The sequence below is a fragment of the Tetrao urogallus genome (assembly GCF_951394365.1).
Source record: "Tetrao urogallus genome assembly, chromosome: 3".
Taxonomy (NCBI): Eukaryota; Metazoa; Chordata; class Aves; order Galliformes; family Phasianidae; genus Tetrao; species Tetrao urogallus.
The window spans coordinates 70,686,564-70,706,339 of record NC_136815.1 but is presented as its reverse complement, the minus strand read 5'-3'; the positions used below and the strand labels follow the sequence as shown (position 1 = coordinate 70,706,339).

General features: G+C 35.5%; 1 protein-coding gene across 1 annotated transcript in view; it reads left to right on the top strand.

Moving 5' to 3' along the window:
• Positions 1-3,530: 3,530 nt before the first annotated feature.
• Positions 3,531-19,776, top strand: part of DNAH5 (dynein axonemal heavy chain 5) — a gene marked incomplete at both ends in the record, with an annotated part of 104,894 nt that continues 88,648 nt past the window's right edge. Inside the window, 12 exons of the mRNA XM_079533475.1 lie at positions 3,531-3,587; positions 6,511-6,645; positions 8,264-8,348; positions 10,166-10,323; positions 10,921-11,142; positions 11,698-11,835; positions 13,027-13,203; positions 13,548-13,661; positions 14,572-14,679; positions 15,433-15,555; positions 17,279-17,494; positions 19,026-19,133. Coding sequence (XP_079389601.1) covers positions 3,531-3,587; positions 6,511-6,645; positions 8,264-8,348; positions 10,166-10,323; positions 10,921-11,142; positions 11,698-11,835; positions 13,027-13,203; positions 13,548-13,661; positions 14,572-14,679; positions 15,433-15,555; positions 17,279-17,494; positions 19,026-19,133 — 1,641 coding nt within the window. The remainder of the gene's footprint in view (positions 3,588-6,510; positions 6,646-8,263; positions 8,349-10,165; positions 10,324-10,920; positions 11,143-11,697; positions 11,836-13,026; positions 13,204-13,547; positions 13,662-14,571; positions 14,680-15,432; positions 15,556-17,278; positions 17,495-19,025; positions 19,134-19,776) is intronic.

The window sequence follows — 19,776 nt, the reverse complement described above, 5'->3', positions numbered from 1 at the left end:
CTCTCAGTCTTAAATTATGTGTTGAGGATTTATCCTTCTTATTAGACAGTTCTGTTTGAGGTAGCAAGGACATTTGAGCAATGTTAGGGGTGCTTGAAGAACATGATGGGTACAATATCCAGATAACTGATAGTGGGAAATGACAGAGAGAGTGAGAGATTCTGTAGCTGCTCAAAATGGAAAATGTATTATTTTGCATGGCTACTTGAACTGAAATCCATCTGTCCCTCAGAATGTTGTTATTCTATGAAATATCTTCACTGTAATGGCTGCCAATCTGATAGTTAGTTTGAGTTAGTAATTATTTGGTAAGGCCCAAACATCCTATCTATTCCTGTAAACAGAAGGTTAATTAATTTATTTTGGCTATTTATGTGTTTCTGCCTGTTTGTATATTCAGTATTTTTTGCTGTGTTTTAAATTGAGTTTTATTTTCCTAACAGTGCAGGAAACAGGAGAGCCTAGAGAGCTAATGTCTTGCATAAAGCAAAACAGGGAATTACATTTGGACTTCCTACATGATAGTTAATTTATCCTGATCAGCAGCAAGATGACATTATTTGCCTTAGGCATATCTTTTATCTCATCAAACAAATAGGTTGAAAAGATATTCTTACTCAGTAGAAATTGTATTTTTCAGCAATAATCGATTGAATATTTTGAAGCTTTAGTTTTGGTCAACAAAGCAGCTTAGAATTCCTTGTCTCAATTAAAGGTATTGAAAACTCCATTTGTTCAACTTTTAAAGAAGCTCAAGTGCATTAAGAAAGTCTACTATGAGCTTTGATTTCTTTCATTGCAGTTATATTAAAATAGAACAGCAGAGAATGATATACTTTTCTTTAGGTTCCTCTACTTTTATTCAGTGTAGATAATTATCTAGGATTTATAAGTAATCATCTCCATAAAAGACAACTTTGTATTTCAGTTTTCAAATGTTACCGTGGCTCTGTTTTGTGGTCTTTGAAAAAACAGCATAAATGTAATGTGCACTTAGGGCTTTCAACCACGAGATGGCAGCTAATTACCCCTAATGAAAGAAAAGTTGCTGCTGGAGTTCTGCATTGTAACACCATCAAAAAAATCTTGGCACAGTCAAGTGAACTTTCATAATGTATCAACTAATATGAGAACTGAATGTTCTGAAAGACACGATAGCACATGGAGAACCAAAATGATGACTGCCAACCACTGAAAGAGATTTCCAAGTGTCATATCCTGTACAACCAACCTGATTATTTTCTGTGACAGGATTATTGGCTGTAAGGACAAAGGGAAGGCAATAGTTGTTATTTGTCTTAAGTCTAGCAAGCTGTCTGATGTGGTATCCCTTAGCATCCTTAAAGTCAAACTGGTGATTTAAGTGCTAATTGTCTGAGCTAATTTAGGTGGAAAATTGGCTGGCATGCAGGTGGTACCAAAGCCAAGCTGATGGCCAGTTACTAGTGAACTCTCAGGGATGATACTGAGGCTCATATTGTTTAGTGCCTTTAAAAGTTAATTTAATTATGGGACAGAGCACGCTGTGACTCTGGTATCAAACTGGAGGGGGGTGATGTACCAAAGAGCATGGCTGCTGGACAGGCTTGAGAATAGATTTAGAGAAACCTCAAGAAATTCAACATAAACAAATACTAAGTCCTGCAAGGATGGAATGATCTTGTATGACAGTATATGTTAGTGGCCAGCTTGCTATATGCCAGGTTTACAGAGAAGTACTTGCCTTGAACATGAGCCAATAATGCACCTTGCAGCAAAGGTGCCACAGGCTGGGGTGAAACAGCCAACAGGTTGATAGAGCAAGTTTGGCAGTGTGTCATGACCAGGATACTGGAGTATATGATATATGAGAAGATGTTGAGAGAACTGGCTTTGTTCTGCACTAGGAAGAAAGGAGTAAGGGAGATTGTATTCCAGTCTACCTTTAAAGGCAGAGTGCAGACACAGCTGGGCTTTGAATGAACATGCAAGGTAATATGAGTCAACAAGACGTAAGTTGAAATAGAGGAAATTCCAGTTAGATGTATGAGAATGGTCTTCATGTTGGATGGTCAGATACCACTGGAGAAATTGTAAAATCTCCATCCTTGGATCTATTCAAAACTCAACTGCATACTTGTCTCGGCTACCCCTCTCTAATTGAACTTTTGTTGTGTAGGAGACTGGATTATATACAGATATCCTAATGTTTTTTTTTTGTTTGTTTGTTTCTTTAAGGTAGCTGCTATGACCTTACATCATTTTATGAAAATCTCTACTTTCTTAAGCTCTTCTTTGAGAGATGTTTTTCTTGGGATAACTTCTCTTGATGCAAGTTCAGACTGTTGGGCTGATTTTTTTACATTAGAAATCACACTCAAAATAAAATAATTCTTCAGTGATCTCAAATATATCCAGGAATCAATTCATTGTGTAATATTTAGTAACATCTTTAATATTAAGAGAGACCATAAAGAGTTTAGAGAATGAATGTTTAATTTTACACAAAGTGCATTTCTTTTAGATCTTTCTCTTTCAAATATGTCTATGTATCTATCAATATATAAATCTGATTTGACTGTAGTAGATGAGGAAAATTGCAAAGAAATTCAGGTAATGCAAGGAAAATGGCTTTTATTCATGAAAATGTTATCAATAAGGAGGCTGTTGAACGATTGTAAATGTGATTCACACTGATATCAGTAGGGGGAAAAATATTTAGAAGCGTTTTAAGCCTGAAATAGCTGTTAGAAAAAAAATAATAAAAAAAGGGCCTTCTTGTTTCTCATATTGGGTGATTATCTTGTTTTGCTTGGAATTTTCATGACATCAGATTTGGATTCTGTCACTGAAGTGGAAAAAATTGAAGTGATTTTGAGAAGAAAAAACCCAATATTCATTGCTGAAGAAAAATATTTTCATTAAGCACCCACTGTGCAACTGAAAAATAATTGAGACTGAGTGTGCTTGTATAAAAACTATGAATAAAAATTTGGTAGTTTAGTAGTCTGTAGGTAATAGCTATTTGAAAGCTGCTTGACTGCTGTTGCTATATATTTAAACAATCGCCTGTGACAAGGAAACAGAGATGTCTGTTGACATGAGGATTACTTAAGAAGCCTAAACACAAATCAGATATTGACTTTTGCAAATGGTTATGTTGCCCTTGAGCATGATGAATTGTATTAAGTGGTGTTTATATACAAACAGTATCACCTTAACAACGCTAGGTTGGTAGCAGTGGTTTTCAACTGCAGACCCGCTGGCAGTATATTCTCTAGTTTCTCAGTTCAGTCTTCAAGTAACTTAAATGCAGTTTAGAACTAAATTGAAGGGAAAAAAAAAAAAAAAAAAAGATGCAGTGCTAATCTTAGTAATTGTTAACCTTTTAGGTCTACTGTATTTTCTAGGTGTTTTTTGGTGTTCCTACAGAACAGGAATGAAAGAAATATGAACAAAAGCTGGGGGGAGAGTGCAAAATGATGAATGAAGAATCTTGTATCATAGTTTAAGGCTTATGTTGAAAATAGATGTTTATATCAAACAGTACAATGTTTAGAGCTGCAAGAAAGCAACTTTGGAAGCAGAGCATTGGCAGAGTTATAAAGGTAAGGAAAACAGAACTGTGGATTAGGTCCAGACTAGTAACCATGCAGCTTGAGTAAATGCTTAAATTGGGGTAGAGGGTCTGTTTTAATGTCTGTTTTAAAATAGTGTAAGTGGATGGTATTAATTTCATAAAACACTCTAATTAGACTTTGTTTTTTAAAGCAAGATATAGCATTTGGGATAGGTGTATGTCAAAGATAGGTGTTCTCTTGTTTGTCTAGTCTTGTAAATGGATCAGCCAGTCCGATAATTTAATTGGTATTAAGTATTAATTGGTATTAAATAACCAAGGCTTAGTTGCACAGTTTGTTTGGAAAGGCAGGTTTGTGCTCAGGTATTTGTACATTGATTGCTTCGAAAGTAATGCTTGCTATTTATTTCCTTGGAAGCTACAACAGATACAGAGAGCACAATAACAGTGTTTGAAACACTGTTTGATAAAGCAAATTCTTAGCTGCAAAACACTATTTTTCAACATAGTTACAACCGTTAGCTATGCTTTTTCATCAACCATGAACAGGAACCTGCGTGCCACGCTCACAAAAATCTGCTCCAGGGGAAGTGATCCACTGTTGCTGTTGCCACTGCTGAAATGCACCACCCACAACCTCAGTGCTCTTGCATCCATTGTTTGGCTCCATAAATGTTCAGAATTCAGTGACATGCCTTTGCTCCATCTGCACTTCCATGTCGTATGCCATTCTGTCAGACTGTCCCTCTACTGCCGTTTGTCCTGATAACAAAATGTAATGGAATATTGGTGGGAAGGTTCAGTCTCTTCTGCCTTACTACCAGTATCTGCCTCTGATATTGTGGGCCAACATCGTGAAATAGTAGGCATTAATTTCAGAACACCCTTTCATGTGTTTGTAGTATTGATACCTAAATCTTGTCCTGATTGTTTCAGTGCTATAAAATCACCAGTGTTTTAGTACAATATAGTACAATAAACATTTTCTTGCTGCATTTGACAACAAAGCAAGTGTGGGCTCTGCAACCGAGGAAATTTGATGGTGAGCATCAAGATATGGAAGCATGACAGACAGACTGTGTGTTCTTGAACTGTATTGTAGAAAATTATCAGGGAAAAAAATTTATCAGGGAAAAAATGCATGTAACTAACATTAAGTAGAGAGATATCCACCAGAGCAATGCAAATGCCTTACAAAAGTGACACATGATAAGTGCAAGTTTGTCTTAGACTGTTGAGAACTGTAGCTTTACTATCTTGTTCGTAATTGCCTGTGTTCTCTAGGGAAGGTTAATTGGTCTTTTAGAGATTTATGATATATTAAAAAATTCTCAGACATCATATATTGTTTAATTCTATGTGAACTCCTATATACAACAGTTAAAAGAAGTGCTGTAGGACTTGGGAGACTGCAATTATAGGATTGAATTAGAAAACGTTGAAAGAACTGAAATTAATACCAAGATGTGATTTTCTAGTTTGAGAAGATGCTCATGATTTTAGCTCATAAACAGCAGCTTGGAGGAGGAGCGGAGGCTGTGAGCATATGAAAGTTTATGCCTATGGGGGAACTGATAACCTGTGTATGATGAATTCTATTTGCTGCAGTGTATTTGGAACTCTGTACTGAAAACATTGCAGAGTACAAAAATTAATCTGACTGTATTTTGAGCAAAATACAAATAAGTTTTTGTGAATTAAAGAGAAACTAATTGGCTTAGTGCTTATATTTTTCCATGCTCAAGGTGCATAGCCAGTTGTGCTGAAGCTGTTGAAATAGCAAAGCTCTTGTGAACAGATTTGGCCAAAAAAGGTTGCTTTTTGTATCTAATTAGCAGAAAAATTTCATTCCTTCTCTGAGATATAGGCAAGGCCTACATCTAAAACACAGCTAAAAAAACATAAAATATGTATACAAATTAATGTACTACGCATTCTTCAGGCATATCTGTGTGAGAAATGCTATTTGTATATTTGTCATTAACCTGGAGAAACATTTCCAGTACGTTTAGTGTTTATGCAGATATCCTAGCAGTTATGAGTTTAGCAAATATCTGAAAATTCCTTCAGGAAGTAACAAAGAAATTTACTTAATGGTATGAAGTGTGCTATGCAGGTCCTATTAACTCTGCAGAAGCCTGTAGATAAGTCACTTGTGCATACTCCTTACAGTTACTAGATTTTTGACAGTCATCAAGGAAATAAAGATTGAACTTAATACCAATGGAACTTAATTCTAAATTTTTTTCTGAAAATGAAATTATATTAAATCTTGTAATCCACAAGCACAATAGCAGCAGTAACTATTCCAGAAGGCTATTTTGTCTGCAATATAATGAGGTGTCTTACATATGGGAATTCAATTTAATTAGAAGAGTAGGTATACTGCCTGAAGTATGGTATAATAGCAATAGTTAAGCACATTTATAAACACTTGAATACTTTGAGGCTTGTTGCTTGTTCTACTTCTAATTATATTAAGAGACAATGCATGAAATCTTAGCTTCCTCCAGCAGCGTTTATCTTTGCTGGTAAACACTTACGATATCTTCCACAAGTAACAAATACAGGTCACAATCCTGTGTTGATTTGGTGGTGCTATGTCAACAGATTGAAAAGCCAAAAGCTTGAATTGTGTTGAAGATGACTAGCAGGGTAATGGAGCTGTACTTATATTTTTTTCCCCCCTAGAGAGGCTTTCAACAAATAAGTAATACTGTACAAAAGGCCAGTGATAAAAATGTTATGATAAATATGATAATAGAACTCAGGAAATCATATGCAAAATTGCAACAGTCTGCTTCTAAAAATTTAAGTGCCTAAAATTTTAAACCACAAGTATGGAAGATGCAGTGCTGTTCATTTTTAAAATAAATTCCAAGATTTTCCTTATATTTGTCTTCAAAATTGTGATTTTTGAGTAATTCAAAACACTTTGTGTTTTATAACAGCAAAAGCTGAAGGAGGAAAGAGAGGCTAAGCGTGCTCGACTGGATGACAGGCATGATTACTTACTGGATATTGTTGCCACTTGTGTGAATCTCGACAAAGCAGAAATAGAGGAAGCTATTCTTGATGGTAATCAGGTAATCTGATTAATTTGCTAAGTGAAGCTCAGAGGGTGCTTTAAAATTGATGCCACCACTGAATACTTAGTGAGATAGTTGCCAGACTGTGGTTTCACAGATGCAGGAGAGTGCTGTCTGTGCTAGGCTGCATATTAATGTTTTCACTAGAGTGCTACCAGCATTTGTGAGACTATACTGTGAACTAGTTTAGGGAATTAAATCAGCGGAAAACTACTTGACAAAATAGGCTGGCTAGCGATCCCACTAAAGACATAAGTGTTTGTGTTGTTACTAGGTAAGTATTATATGCATTGGAGATGCATATATTTTGTGATTTGAAAATAAATCACTTTGTTTTTAAACTGAAGTTTTAAAATGTAGATATTCTCGTTTCAGTATGAATATATTGAAAGATCCAGTGGAAGACTACAAAGATGGTCAGGGACATAAAGTGTGTGAAGTATGAGAAGAGCAAGAACAAGTGATTGAAGGGCTGTCAAGTGGTTGCCTGCAATTGTTTGAAGAGTAGTTACAGATGGAGCTGAACTGTTCTCAGCAGTGTCAGAACATGTAACTAGGGGCAATAGCCACAAATTGCAGGTTGTGCAACTTAGAGATCCTTCTTCACCAGGAATGTAAATTGGCATGGTAGTAGGTTACCCAAGTAGTTCTGTCCTTGGAGACTTTCGAGACTCAGCTTCGGCAAGGCTTTGGATGAGCAGAGCTATTATTGGCAAAAAACGAGCTTAACCTAATAAGGTCCTTTCCAACAATTCTGTGATTCTGTATGAGACAGGAAAATGAGCTGTGGTGAACACTGTCTCAAGTTAAAGCACAGAACTTGTTTCAACCTTTTGGCATTTTATCTCTGGGTGGATTTCCTGAAAAATTTTATTGCCTGAGAATAATTATCAATGAAGAAAATATTTCCAGCTATTATACTTGGAAAATATTCTTGAGTAAAGCTATTACACTTTGTTTAACAATTTTATTAGTTGTTCTGACCTTCCTGGAGGGTTCAGCCAAAATTTCCTGAACATAGAGCAATTAAATTTATTCCAAGTCCTGTGTAGCCTATACATGAGATTCCTGGACTGCACTACCAATGTATAGTTCAAGGAAGACTGATGACAGCCTGAGGTTGATGGAGAACTGCAAAATTGACATGATGCTTAAAGTATAAATAAACATGGGCTTTCTCTGTTGCTATGTTATGGAATGTATGCTCTCTGTTTTCAGCTGTTTAGCTGAATGATGGCAAGAATAAAATGGGGGAAGGACTTCAGTGAGTTGCTGCTGCACTTTGACAAATGGAGAAATGCCCTCTGAGAGATGGCATGCAGTATGTGCATAAGTGGTTTCAATAAATGGAAGTGTGGCCTGACTATACTGAACTATGTTCAGCAAAAAAAAAAAAAAAAATCAAAATGCTTAAGTAGTGTGTGCTACTGAAGGAAAAAACTTGCTCCCTTTTTTTTTTTCTTCGAAAAGGCAGTAACTGATCCTGATGTAATGTTAGTACTAGGCATTGGTAATGTGATATGCATTTATAAGCACTTTTTGTTAAAAAGTTGATCACGTAAAATTTTTGTAGTGGATATGCCAGGCATAAATACTTTCACGTCATCTCAAACAGATAGAGCGCATTGACAAATTCTTGGACCCAGGAGGTCTGCGCCATCTGATGTTCTACTATCAAGATGTGGAAGCAACTGATACGGGTAAAGCTACATAGGGTTTACTGAAACATGTTGTGTTTCTTCTGAGCAGGTGTGCAAATTAAAAAAAAAAAGCTGATGTTTTTATTAATTGGGGCTTAAAGCGAGTAAAGTTTGGTCACTCAGGAATACCTGTCCTTGCTCATGAAATAAGGACTGATGAATTACTGGAGCTTATTAGTGCACTTCTATGTGGGTCTTTAGAGCCTCGCTTGTTTACCCTGGATGTACAAGAAAAGACATAGCTGACGTTAACACTGTTGCAGGAAAAGAGTTCAGATACCTAACTGTGCCCATTCCTTGCTACGAGAAGGAAGGGTAGTTCTGGCTCTACAATAACCAAACACAGAGTAATCTGGAACAGACTTCTCTCAGTGCTGGTCTGTGCTGGAGCCAGTTCTGCTTAAATTTGGCACATCTTTGGGAACAGCTATGAATGAAACCCATCTCAGGGAAAGCCCACTGTACTTCCGAAGAGTTGAGGAGAGTCAGCTCTTCCAGGGTGTGAAGTATCTATTTTTTATTTTAGAGATCTGTCTTTGAATATATGGAAGCCATTGCTGAAGTTCTCAGTATGTCTGTGTTTGCCTGAGAGACGCACCTGATCACATTTTTGCAATGTTTTGAGTGTGACTTTTAGTTTGTGGCTCAACGGCTTCTAACACAGTTTTCAGTAACAGCGCATCTCTTCTGAAGATATCACAGATTATCTACTGTATCTTTATACATCACGGAGATGTCCTGAAAATGAATTACTGTTGATAGTCTGGCCTTTGAAATTACTGAAGTGCGAGGATTGTGAAAGTTTGTGTTAATTAACAATAAATCAAATTTGTAAAAATCTCCAAGTCAAGACTGTTTAGGCGATGTACTTGCAAAGTAAAGAAGAAACTTCTTCAGGAGAAGGGAAAGAGGAAGATTATATGAACAGAAGTGAGGGGACAGATGTATGGGCATGTGATCCAAAATGGGGGATCTCTGCCACTCAGATCATATGACTGAACAAGAAAGGTGGAGTGGCACTGTTACATTTTGCCTTGGTTGACTATTTTCCTTTAATTACAGATACCAACAACTATTTTTAAAAATCTTTTTATTATTACAGTGGTTCACTGAAAAATATGTGCATGTGTGTGCACATGTGAATTTTTCTCTGAGGCAATGCTGGAAAACCATTAACAAACAAATAACGTGGTCAAAACCCAGACAATTTAAGATAAGACACTGCTACTTCTTGGTGACTCTTTACAATTGTTACCAGCAGTGTAAACCTGTGAGCAGCATATTCATGTTTGGGGAATAAGAAAGGTCAGGAAAGCCCTTTGTAGCTCCCTCATTTATTTTTTCCCCCAAGAATATTCTGTGGCATGACACTCCTTGTTTCCAGAAATGCTCCTATTTTTTTCTGCATTAGACTTAGGTCTGCATTTTCTTAAGGATAGACTGTTGATAACAGCTTATTTGAGGTAAACAATATTTGCTGATTTTTTTTATTTTATTTTATTTTAAGCAATAGAGCATTATCTTCAACTACACGATAGAGAGGGATTGCTATGCAAGAGCACCTTGACCCTGAACCTTTTATTAGAGTGAGCAGAAAACAAATAAATGAATAGGAAGAAAAGGCTTTTGATACGAAAATGACAAAATGAGATGAAATAATTCTAATGGTGCTCTGAGACTCTCGGTGCTGTGTGCATTCACTGGGAAGTTGTGGTGAAGCACCAAGGAACTGGGACTCATATATACATAACTTAGAAAGTTTTTCTTTGAATAAATGATAAGTGTTTATTAAATATTTGTTTTATTTCAACCTACAGAGCATTTTAGCTTTCCAGGAATTAATTCTCACTTGACAAAGAAGAAGAAACCTAAAGTATTTGTGACAGAGGGGAAGGAAGTTGCTTTAACTGGTGTATGTGTTTTCTTCATTAGATCTAGTGTTCTGAAAGCCATCACAGCTGAGAATATCTATCAGGTGAGAGTTAGTGACTACTATTCTTTGTATGTAATCTTGTTGAAAATTATTTTTCATCTTGGGGTATTTACTCTCAGCACATAAGTTGACAGCCTTTTACATGGTGAAATGAGCAAAAGGACAGTTTGGCTACATGAAATGCAGGGCAAAATGGAGGGGAATGGAAAAGCTGACACTGTGCAGTGGCAGCAATTTGAAGTGTATCATTGTGATGAAATAATGCTATGACAATTTGTGATCATGCAAGATGACGAAAAGTAACTGGTCACCTAAGTATTAAGTTTTTAAAGCAATACTGGATTCTACATTAAGCAAACAAAAATGCTTTTATTTTTATGAGTGTATAAATAAGTTATACACAAACAACTTTTTATCGGTGAGAGAGGTCTCTTATAAAATTATATTTTGGAAGTTTTCATGACAAACTGTGACCCTCTGCAAATCTCACAGGCCATGCTAAGAAGAATTCTTGTTATTGCATGAAATAGTAGTGCACTCACACATACTTGTAATTTTTGAGATGCTTAGGCTGTAGGACTGGGAAAAAAAACCAAAATGTTGTTTTCCATTTTAATATTTATTTTATGTCTTTTACAGGAAGTAAATTTTAATATGATGGATGTAGGCCGAGATGGCTTACTAAAAAGTGTTGAGCAGCTGATATTAGAAATCTTCGTTCCAGCCTTACGAATTACGGATTATGGCTGGGTTGGACTTGGTGAACATCAGCAAAATGACAATATTAAGAAAGAGTTCCTCACTTCCATTGAATCGTTTGTTAGTGTGCTCTCAGGAACGCAGCAAAGTCTGCTGGAGAAGGTAATATATTCAAGCAGCAGCTGGGAAACAAGCTAGCTGTGAAATGTCTTGGTCTGTAGTTCTTAAATTTACTGTTTTTGTAGAATACTTGTAAAATTGCTTTCGTTAAGCTGGTGAAAAGAAATAGTGTTTCTAAATATTGCTTGTTGTCATCAACAACTTGATATACGTGGATCTGTGGCTTTAACATCTGTGAAAGTTTATGGTTTTAACAATTCTGCAGCTGCTTCTGTTTTTTTTTTCATTCTGGTGCCAGTTCCTTTGAGCTATTCAGTTCTTTGGTGGCCTTTCTTATACCAAGACAATTAACATAAAACAAACAGTTACTTCAACTGTTAAGTCTTTTTGAAGGAGATGACAAGGAAGCACAGCTGCTGGGTTGGTGAGTTGTTCAGATTCTGGAGTTCAGTTCTAGGCTCAAAACAGTTTGCTTTAAATTGAAGTGGGAAGATGAAACGAGATACCCCAAGTAAGAAAATCAGTCTTTGTGTAAAGTTCCTGGATTGTTTGTCACAAATATTTCAGCATTTTGGAGTTCCTTAACTTGTGTCGTAGATCAGTCTGAAGAAATGTGAAACTTATGATCTGAAGAATCTGAAAGGACCTGCAGATTATCTGATGGTTGCTAACAGCACAGAAGATCTTGAGAGAATAGAGGTCTGCATGAAAGGATGGACCAAACAGATTCAGCAGGTAAATAATACACTGGACAGAGGTGAAATATGACTGATATGCATATTAGCAGATGTTGAAGTTAATCCTTTTGGCATATAGCAATCTACCTTTCTATAAAGATAAATGTGATTGATACCTTTATCTTAAGTTATTTTTGGCGTATTTTGTGTGCTTTCTTTTCTAAATCATAACATTACAAAGAGCTTTTTCCATCCATTTTTGTATGGAAAGTACAGTTTTATTTGGAGGCTTATTTCCCTGTTATTACTAATTGCTTCATCCATGCATTGATGAAACCTCTTCACGTGGTTTAAAATACTGTAAGGTCAGTGTACTTTTTACAAGTGCTGATAAAATTAATAAGTAGAAGTTAGTTATTTGTATATACATATATAAAAGTCCTAGTTATTTTCTGCTTTTCTGGGGAAAGGAAAGCCTTTTCTACAATGAGAGATGTGTGCAAGCAGAGCCTTATTTATATTTAAGCTTATAATAACTTATTAATATAGACATATTCTCACATTGTCTTGTTTTCAAAGGGACTTGAATTTGCATTTCTTCTTACGGCTGTGGCTTCATCATTTTTACAAACAAATTATTGTAAGAACTACTATTATTGAGTCAAACTAAAGGTCCTTTTAAACCAATGCCGTCTCTCTGGAAATGGGAAAAAGTTGATGGTGGAGAAAAGTAGAAAAGCAGAGTAATGATAGTGGTACCCACTAGATAAGGATCACAGTAATTATGCTCTTTCCTATTAATACTTCAGCATTTACTGTAATTTCCATCTGTCCATACTGCATTAGAGAAAATATTCTGACTGTGGTTATATTACGGTTACTGAGGTTCCTCTCTACTTTGTAATATACTCTTGGAACAAATGGACTACTAGAAAGATTCACCTTAGCCAAGAAATCGGTTTTTAATTCCTAGTGGATTTAATGGTCAAAATCATACTATGAAACCAGCTTTGTAGATTATTTGCAGAAAATTTCTGTACCAGCATTCTTGAAATACTTGAAACTCAAAACTCAAACTCAAAACAAAAGAAGGCTAGACAAAATTAAAGGCCTGAGTATATTAGGTGGTGGCTAGGCTAGGTGATTTATCACAGGAGTTAATACTGGGAATTAAATCATGAATTAAGCCACACTATGTGTACAGATAAAAGTATTAGTGTCAATCACTAATAATACTGTATGATAAAAGATTCTTGCAGAAAATGACCAGTTGAGGAAGGAAGCTGACAACCTTGGACCACGAGCAGAACTTGATTACTGGAAAAAAAGATTGTCTAAATTCAACTACCTTATGGACCAGCTGAAGAGCCCAGATGTGAAAGCAGTGCTTGGGGTGCTCACTGCTGCTAAATCCAAGCTGCTGAAGGTTTCTGTTTTGAATTATGACAGATGTAAAGACTAGAAATTTTCTGTGTAACCTACTTCAATTTGCTAATGTATATAATATTGCTGGTGAACAAAATACTGAAGTATCTTTGACTTTTGTTTTCCTCTGTCTTACATATTCCTCACTTTAAATATACAAAGTATAAATCTAGTTTAATTTCTTGCAAATGACTGGAAAGCCCCTTTGTCTAAAGTACAAGATCTGTGCTTTTGAACTAATTTAAAGGTTATTGACAAAAAAGGATAATCTCAAAATTTCATGGTCAAAATAGTATTTGAAATATGTTATTTAAAATTATTATTCTTCAAACTTTCTGTTCTTAGAATTGGAGAGTGCTGGACATTCGCATCACAGATGCAGTAAATGAAGCTAAAGATAATGTGAGATATCTCTATTCCCTGGAAAAACATTGTGACCCATTGTACAACATGGACCCTGTAAGCAAAACATTTAGAATCTAATCATTAATCTCTGGAGCCAACTGAAATGAACAGTCTGTCATTTATAGAATCAGTCTATAAATTGCGTAGTTAGCAGTTTAGTTATGCATATTCAGTTTGAGACTGTTCAGATATGCTGAAAGTTGGCTGAAGTGATTATAAAAGATTTCAGTCTAATGATGAAACTGGATTCTGTGCTATGGAATCAAGTAAAATATTTGACAATTGAAAAAAAAAAAAAGCCCAAACAACAAAACACTTTGTAGAAGATGATGGTTGTGTTTTTCTCTTCGTGTTGGTGTACAGGTTATGCTTAGGCTAACATTTATAGGGCAGTTTACGGCTTATTGGTACAGACTCACAATGCAGTCTGTTTATTTCCCATTGTGGCATAATGATAAAACTATTTTGCATTGGTGATTCCGAGTCCAGCATTAGAGGTTCACTAATGAAAGATTGGTGTGTTAAAGATACAGAACAAAGCACAAGTAGACATGCTTGCTACTGGCACTGAGCAGGGCCTGTTGAATTTTATCTCCACTGTCCTCCCCATTGCAGATTTTGTTATAAATACCAGTACTGTAAGGAAATTGTTCAGTCGTTGAGAGGCCGTGAGGCTTAATGCAATGTTACAAATTTGAAATAGGCCCTTGTCACTATCATGTTTATCTCACTGGCTGGAGTTCTTCCAGCCAAGCTGACGTCAAAATTATTTTCCCCAAATTGGACTTGTAGAGGTGGTGAGGGTAGGACAGGATTCACTGCAGGAGAGGCCCAGGGAAACAAGAGTCAGACACATTAGAAATACTGTGTTTATAACTATCCTGGACTCTCTAAATAGATGTTGAGCTAATGTATGATAACAGAAATATTTTGCTAAGTTCAGATACTGTGTGTGTCTTTGCAGGTGTCCATGGTGGATGCTATTCCAGGACTTATAAATGCAATTAAAATGATTCAGAGTGTCTCACTGTATTACAATACCTCTGAAAAGATCTCCTCATTGTTTGTGAAGGTAGGTGCAGACAGTGTGAAAATTGTCACTTTTTTGTTGTTGTTGTTGTTGTTGTTGTTGGTTGAATGAGAGAGAGAATACAAAGGGAAAAAGCGATTAAAGAGCTCTTTTATTGGTCAGTATAATGCTATTTTTTGAATGTAGAGAGATTTGGGAATAATGATAAACTTTCTTTGAAGTTAGAACTTATTTCACTAGGAATAATATGGAATTGTAAGAATCATCTCATGCTACTTGAAAATCAGGGCTAATATCAACCCTGACACGAGTAGATTTGAGGAACTTTTTTATTAAAATGATTTTTCCTACAACAAACAATGCTTTGCAAAAGTGCTTATGTTAACATAACCTTTATATTCCCACCTCCTTTAGATTGCTTGCAGAATAAACTAGAGTTGGAGAGACAACTTGTTATTTTCATGGTCCCATGGACCCTTGGTTTATCTTTTGTTTCAGAAATGTCAAAATCTTAAAAAGTTTTACTCTCAATGCCATTTTAAGGTTGTTACAAGGTGTTCAGGTTTAGGATGGATGGATGTAGCTAACCAATGACACTGTGGAAGCGCAGTAATCTACAGGCTGAATCCTGCAAGGAAGGCATGTGGTTTGTGTTGATGGTGTTTGGCGTTGCTAATTTGCAGGTCTTAGGCCAGTGGAGTAAGAGGTGTGGAATGAGACTGAAAGAAGGGTAAGAAGAGGGTAAGAAGTGCTTTGTCTTGAAGTGATTTTTCACAAGGTTAAAACTGCTTTTAGGTCACCACTCAGATGATCACAGCATGTAAATCTTATATCACTAACAATGATACTGCCACCATCTGGAATCAACCTCCAGACAGAGTTATGGAAAAACTACGTGCAGCCATTCGGCTTAAACAGGTAGGTAGGGCAGGAGAAAAACAGAGTATCGACTGAGATTTAAGTGTGCATGATTAGCAAAACTGTTAATTTTATACAAGGAAGGAATGTTATCATGAAGGAAAATGAAGCAACTGAAAAATGTCCTTTGACACTGGGTTGTTTTTGTTAGAGCTAATGGAAAAGTCAGTCCAGTATCTGATTATTTTCTGGAAACATAGATTTCCATACTTAAGCTAACTTAACTATGCTTCTTAAATGATGTCTACTTGTTTTTTTATATCTGAGTTTCTCTAGAAAGCTTATTCTCATATATGTAATAGATATGAAAATAGAGAGCCTCGCTGTGCTAAACGTTTTCTGAAGACAAATCGACAGGCTGTATCTTTAGAAAGGATGATGTAACAAACAAAAATCTGGCTGTTTGCGTTGACTAGACTTATTGGGAATATAGGCTACACTTTTTTAAAAACAATTTCATGATCATTTGGGGATTTTTTTTTTACCCTTTAGAATTTAGCTAATTCAGGTTGAAAGGGTTCTCAGCAGTTTTCTAATCTGATCTCTTACTCTAAGCCAAGGCAGAAGCAAGTATGAGTTCAAATGTGGTTGTCTAGGACTTTCTTCAGTCCTGCCTTTGAAATTTTCCAAGGCTGGAATCTGCATAGCCTTTCTGGGCAACATCTTCCACTGCTTGACTCTCCTTTGAGTGAAGGATTTTCTCCTTAACAGCCAGTCAGAACACCTCTTCTGCTCCAGTTTGCACACTGTCTCATGGCCACTGTCTGTATTCTACTGGAAAGAGACTAGCTTTGTCTTTTCAATAACCTCCCTATAGGTATCAGAAGGCTCACAACAGGTTTTCTCTTTTATTACTTTTTCATTTCTTGATAATAACATGCATTTATAAATACAGATTTTTATCCCGACACCTTTCTGAAGCAACAGGTCTTTCATAGTTATTGCAAAAATTAATATAAATTTATGACTTCTTACCATCAGAACAAACTGTAAACGTGTATATTTCTATTAAGATGTAACAGATTTTTCATCTGGGGATTAAAATATGTTGAGGGATTAGGTTTTGATAATTACAAAGTCCAAAAGCTTTCATAAAATCAATAAAAATCTGAGTCCTTTGTATTAATACCTGTCAGTTGTGATTATTGATACGTATATTTGATAGAAAATAATGGAGCTTGTATTTGAAGTACTACTCTTGAAAGAACCATTTCCAGCAAGTTTGTTGCCTATTTAATTTGAGAATAATTTAATTTTAACAGGTTTGGAGTTAAGTTTGTGCTCAGCTAATGAAGCAGAATGGAAAATTTAAGTTGCAGTGGAATAGCGTTTTAGCTTCAGAAGGGATTTATTCTGAAAAGTGATGTTGGAAATACATTTACTTAGTAAAAGTGCTGAATACATAATCATTATTTTCAGTCTCTGAAAAATGAAATCTGGTTTATCGTGTTAGATGGTGAGTAGATCCATGTCCTGTTTTAAAAGGAACGGAAGAAAATACCACACTGACTAAGGATGGAGTGCACAAATACATCTATGCAGTTTATTCATTTGATGAAATGTGTGACCCCAAAATAGTACTGTTGCAATGTTTGTTTATTGATCAAAATTCTACTTACTGTTGAATTAGAGGAGATCATATCTGTCTGCATAAATTTTATTCTACCTGTTAGCAATGTTTTTTACATGCTTGAAATTCTTCTTTGAACTTCTTCATTTTTAGGAGTATCAAGATTGCTTTCGTAACACGAAGAAGACTCTGGAGCAAAATTCAGCTGAAAGACAGTTTGATTTCAGTGAGGTGTATATCTTTGGAAAATTTGAAACCTTTAACCGACGTCTGGTAAAGATAATAGATATTTTCAATACTATGAAAACCTACTCAGTTCTACAAGAGTCTAAGATAGAAGGTTTGGAAGAAGTGATCACAAAATATGAGGTACATAGTAGCTTTTGGATATCATGTCAATCTGACTTGAAATTGAAACGTTAAATAATTTTGAAAATCCGCATTTATCAAGAGAGAAACTAATTCTGCAAGCAGTGCTAAAATTGCTAGGAAATAGTTAATATTGCAATGTGAATTACAATATTACTGGGATGTGAAAAAGGGCAAGTGGCCCTGTGAAGGAGCTGTTTTAAAATCAAAGTTGATTGAAAAATCAATGAAATAGGAAGAATTTATAAGAAGAGCAATTGGTGCCCTAGTTTTGTGTTATGGTCAGACAAAAAAGTGAGATATACAACATTTTTCTCTTTAACAGTGTTTTGTTGGCTATGAACGTGTACTGTGACCACTTCATCTCTGGCCCATTGCTCGTGGGGCACCTGGTCATTGCCTGCCATAGAGGCCAGTTATGTTACTCTGGAGGCTGTTGCTGCAGTCAGATTTTCCTTACAGCTTGAAGTGAAATGACATCCAGTCCAGTTTCAATGATGCATTTCTGCAAACAAATTTTGATTTCTTGAAATAAGTTATTTTTAACAAACAGAAAGAAAAACAACTTGAATTCTCAGATTTACTCCATTTCATTAAAAAAATAGCTTTATTTCAGCAAAGCAGATTATTAAATTTACGTAAAATTCTACTCACCTAGAGCATTGCCAATAGCTTTGTGTTTCATGAAAGAAACAAAGTGTTAAGTCATAGATTTTTAGGGTGAGGGAGGGGAAGAAATGATATAGCTTGTTTGCTCTGGAAAGTTATCCAAGTTTAGGCTTTTTTTTTGTAAGTTACTTATCTTATTACCTTTTTTTTTTTTTTTTTTTTTTTTTTAACTTCTTTCCTGGGATGTTTCTTTACAGCAAAGTAATAAAATTGAGGCTCAGTTGGCTTGTGGTAAAGTGGTAGAAGTCCGCTGTGCTGAACATGTGTTGAACTTTATAGTTGCTAGTAAACTACTAGCAACCTGAACAGCGATTCATTATCAGAAATCTTTAAATGTGTGTACAGCTCATGGGAGATGCTGATTAAGATGTGCTTTTGTTAGAGCGAACAGCAGCTATGTGAAGGAAGGAATGATAAGACATGGGCTATTAGCATGCTGCACCTTACTGCGATTTTTAAGTAGTCTGTTTTTCTATTAAATGAGTTAGAGACATGGAAAATACTATTATGAAAATAAACTGTTAATTTTGAAATAAATCTAATGATCTCCTGCATGAGAAAATGTTTAATGGGAAACAGTGGGTAACAAATGCCTTTTATGGAGTGGAAGTCTGAATATCCTGCCAATTCTAATTGACTTAAAGCAAAAGTAAATAAAAAAAAACTAGAATTCATATGGCCATTGCTCTAGATTGCAAGTATGTCATTTATGTCTTTTGCTTACATTGCTCATCAAATAAAGATAACTAATGACTAAGTTAAAATGTAAGTATGCACAACTCATAAAAATTCATAAATATTTTGATGTGTTTCTTGGGACGATTTTATGGTGATAATTCTGTTTTTCTGTAAAACTATTTAGAATATTGTTGACATCATGAAGAAAAAGGATTACAATTTCTTGGATCAACGGAAGGCTGATTTTGACCGAGACTATGAAGAGTTTTGCAAAGAGATAAATGATCTACATGTAGGTTTTATCAAAGAATTGAATTTACTAATAATTCCTGAAAAAAATAGTACCTCTGAGTTACCACAGAAAAATTATGGAAATCTGAAGATTTCTATTCTGAAATTGAGAAATAACTTGAATGCTGGTTATTATCCAGCATTTAAACCAGGGAATAGGCAAGGGTTTCTTGTTATTCTATTTGAATGTAATAGTGGGAAGACTGACATAAAAATGCTTGATTTAGTTGGTTGAATGGAAATACACAGTACAAATGGCTTAGACAATTAATTTTCCCTTTGTTCTGATTTCACAAAGTGATGGAAGAAATGTGTAGGGGCTTAAGTGCAAATTTAAATGAAACACTTCACTGGCTTTGTCTGCCCAAGAGTTAAGCCAGCATTCTTTTAGGGTCCCAGTATGGTGGAACCTTTGATGGTTCAAAAGCCTTTTCTGGTTGCATAGCTACAGAGGGAACAGTGGAAGGAAATGCCTTGAAAGTTGACTGTATTTTGTTTGAAATGGGTGGGAAAGAGTGAAAATTGATACTCACTGAGTAACTTTCACATAAACTTTGTTCTAATATAATACATTATAAATCATGTAAAATCACACCTGGTATATTTGAGGTACGTGCCTTATGTCTACTATAGAATTATTTGCT